This window comes from Corvus brachyrhynchos, unplaced genomic scaffold (assembly GCF_000691975.1).
Source record: "Corvus brachyrhynchos isolate BGI_N302 unplaced genomic scaffold, ASM69197v1 scaffold133, whole genome shotgun sequence".
Taxonomy (NCBI): domain Eukaryota; kingdom Metazoa; phylum Chordata; class Aves; order Passeriformes; family Corvidae; genus Corvus; species Corvus brachyrhynchos.
The window spans coordinates 831,961-834,173 of NW_008237249.1; the positions used below are offsets into that span (position 1 = coordinate 831,961).

General features: G+C 62.8%; 1 protein-coding gene across 1 annotated transcript in view; it reads left to right on the plus strand.

Annotated features, from left to right (window-relative positions):
- The window catches only part of LOC108445703, a 6,870-nt gene continuing 4,657 nt past the window's right edge, over positions 1-2,213 (plus strand). The window contains exon 1 of the mRNA XM_017730421.1: positions 1-2,160. Within this exon, the coding sequence (XP_017585910.1) occupies positions 1-2,160 (2,160 nt within the window). The remainder of the gene's footprint in view (positions 2,161-2,213) is intronic.

Sequence of the window (2,213 nt, forward strand, 5' to 3'; positions counted from 1 at the left end):
ATGGAGCAGCTCCAGGCCCTGCGCTGTGCCTGGGCCAGAGCCACCGACCGCCTCCTGTGCTGCTTTGAGGAGACTGTCAGCATGGGGGAATTCCTTGAGTTATCCATCCTGGAGCTGGCCAAGCACAGGGAATGGTGCGCAGCGGCGCTGGAATGCCGGGATCCCGAGGGATTCTCCTGGCACGCTGCTCGCCTCACAGGCTGGGCCCGCTGGGTGCTTGGAGCCACCACCCGGCACGTGGACAGGGCCACGGATCCCATCTTCAGGAACGGTTTGCTGGTGTGGGTGGAGCGATTGGCCAAGTCCATCCTGGAGCTGGGAGCAGTCACGGCCCTCCTTCCAGGAAGGTTTTCCTGCCTGCAAAGCCGGGATGCCTTTTCCCAGGCAGCGAGCTCCCTGATGGACTCCGCTCTCCGTGTCCAAGCCGGGCTGGATGGGTCCAACCACCCGGAGATCCTCAGCCCGCTCCGGGAGCAAGTGAGGAGCTCCAAGGTGGAAAAGGGGCTGGAGCTCAGCCCATCCTACACTGGGATACGAACCAGTACGGATGAGGCAGCGTTCCAAGGAGGCATCCAAAGTCACCCATCACACCTGGATCCACACCCTGTCATCGCAGCTCTCCTGGGAGCATCCCGAGCCGGTGACATGGACACTGTCCGTGCTGCTTGCTCCGTCCTGCTGGAGCTCGCCGATGGCTGTGTGGAAGCAGCACGGGAGGCGCTGCCCGTGGCCGAGCCCCCCCAGCTCCGGGTGCTGGAGCAGCACCGGGATATCACAGCACTGACCTCACAGATCGTCAGCCTGGCCATGGAAACGGCCCCCAGGCAGCCCCCGGCTCCAGGCAGCCTTCTCCAACTGGCACTCAGGCTCTCGGGAAGGATCCGCCAGACTCGGGAGTGCCTGGCAGCCGTGGCGGGGTCTTGGAATGGTCTGGCCCAGCAAGTGCTTGGGTTTATCCTGTCGGGTGACTTTCCAAGAGGGAAGCAGGCTTTGGATGAGACCATGCTGGGTTTAGCAGGTGCAGTGCAGCTGGCAGGAGACATTGCAAGCATGGCCTGCAGTAAGGAAAATCCCAGTCTCTCCGATGTCCGGGAGAGCTTTCTGCAGCTCCAAGACAAGTTCTCCTGTGCTCAGCTGAACACCAAAGTGTTCCTGGAGCAGGCAGCGTCCTTCAGGGAATCCTGTGGGATGGAAAAGGCCACCCTGGAGCTGCAGGGAGTCCGGTGGGCCGTTGGCATGTGTGTCCTGCTGGATGCCGTGGATCAGTTTGTGGGCAGGGATGTCCTGTTCCTGAGGGAGCTGAGCAGAGCCGTGAGGAACAAGGTTGGCCCACGGAGCCTTCTGGCTGCCATGGCTGAGAATTCCCTGAGGCTGCAGGAGGCCGCCCGGCTTTCCTACTTATCCTGCCCTGGAGACCGCGGTGCCAGAGAAATCCTGGCGCTCCGGGAGGAGATCCAGGTGCTCATGGAAGCACTGCTGGATGTGTCCAACACCCTCCTGCTCTCCGCGCTGCCTGCTGCCAGCTTGGCCATCCGCTTTGAGCTCCTGCGCAGGGATGTGGCCCTCAGGGCCAAGGCATTGTTGCTCCACATGGAAAGGGTCAACATGGAACAGCTGCAGCTCATCCAAGATGTGGTTGGAGCATCCCTGTCCACCCTCTCCCAAGAGGAAAGGGAGAGGAGCAAAGAGGCCTTTGAGGAAAAGGCCACTCGGCTCATGGCTGATGTCCAGTGGGTCAGGAACACCCTCCAGGATGCTCCAGAGGCCGGGGCTCAACTTCCACCGCAGCCCGACCTGCTGTCCGTGGCTGACCACCTCCTGCTCCTCACGGCTGACGTGGTGGGAAGCGCCCGGCGGCACTTCTGGAGCCACCAGGACACTGGGAATCCCTGCCAGGACACGGGGGATCCCCGGCTGGACACGGTGGTGTGGTACTGGTCAGCCAAGGCACACTACCTTGTCACGCAGCTCCGGCTTATCCAGGGAATGGACAGGGACATCCTGCGGCGCCTCACAGAATGCCTGCAGCGGGAGCGCTTCCCGGGATCACCCAACGGCACAGCCGGGCTCTCCCCAGCCCCAGAGCCCAGTGAGGCAGCGGGAATTCATCCACGCAGGAGCGGAGAAGCGAGCGGAGCCGTGCGGGAAGTGGGTGAGCTGGTACGGGAGCTCTTTTCCCTGGCAGGATGCTGCTCAGGGCTGTCCGACATTCC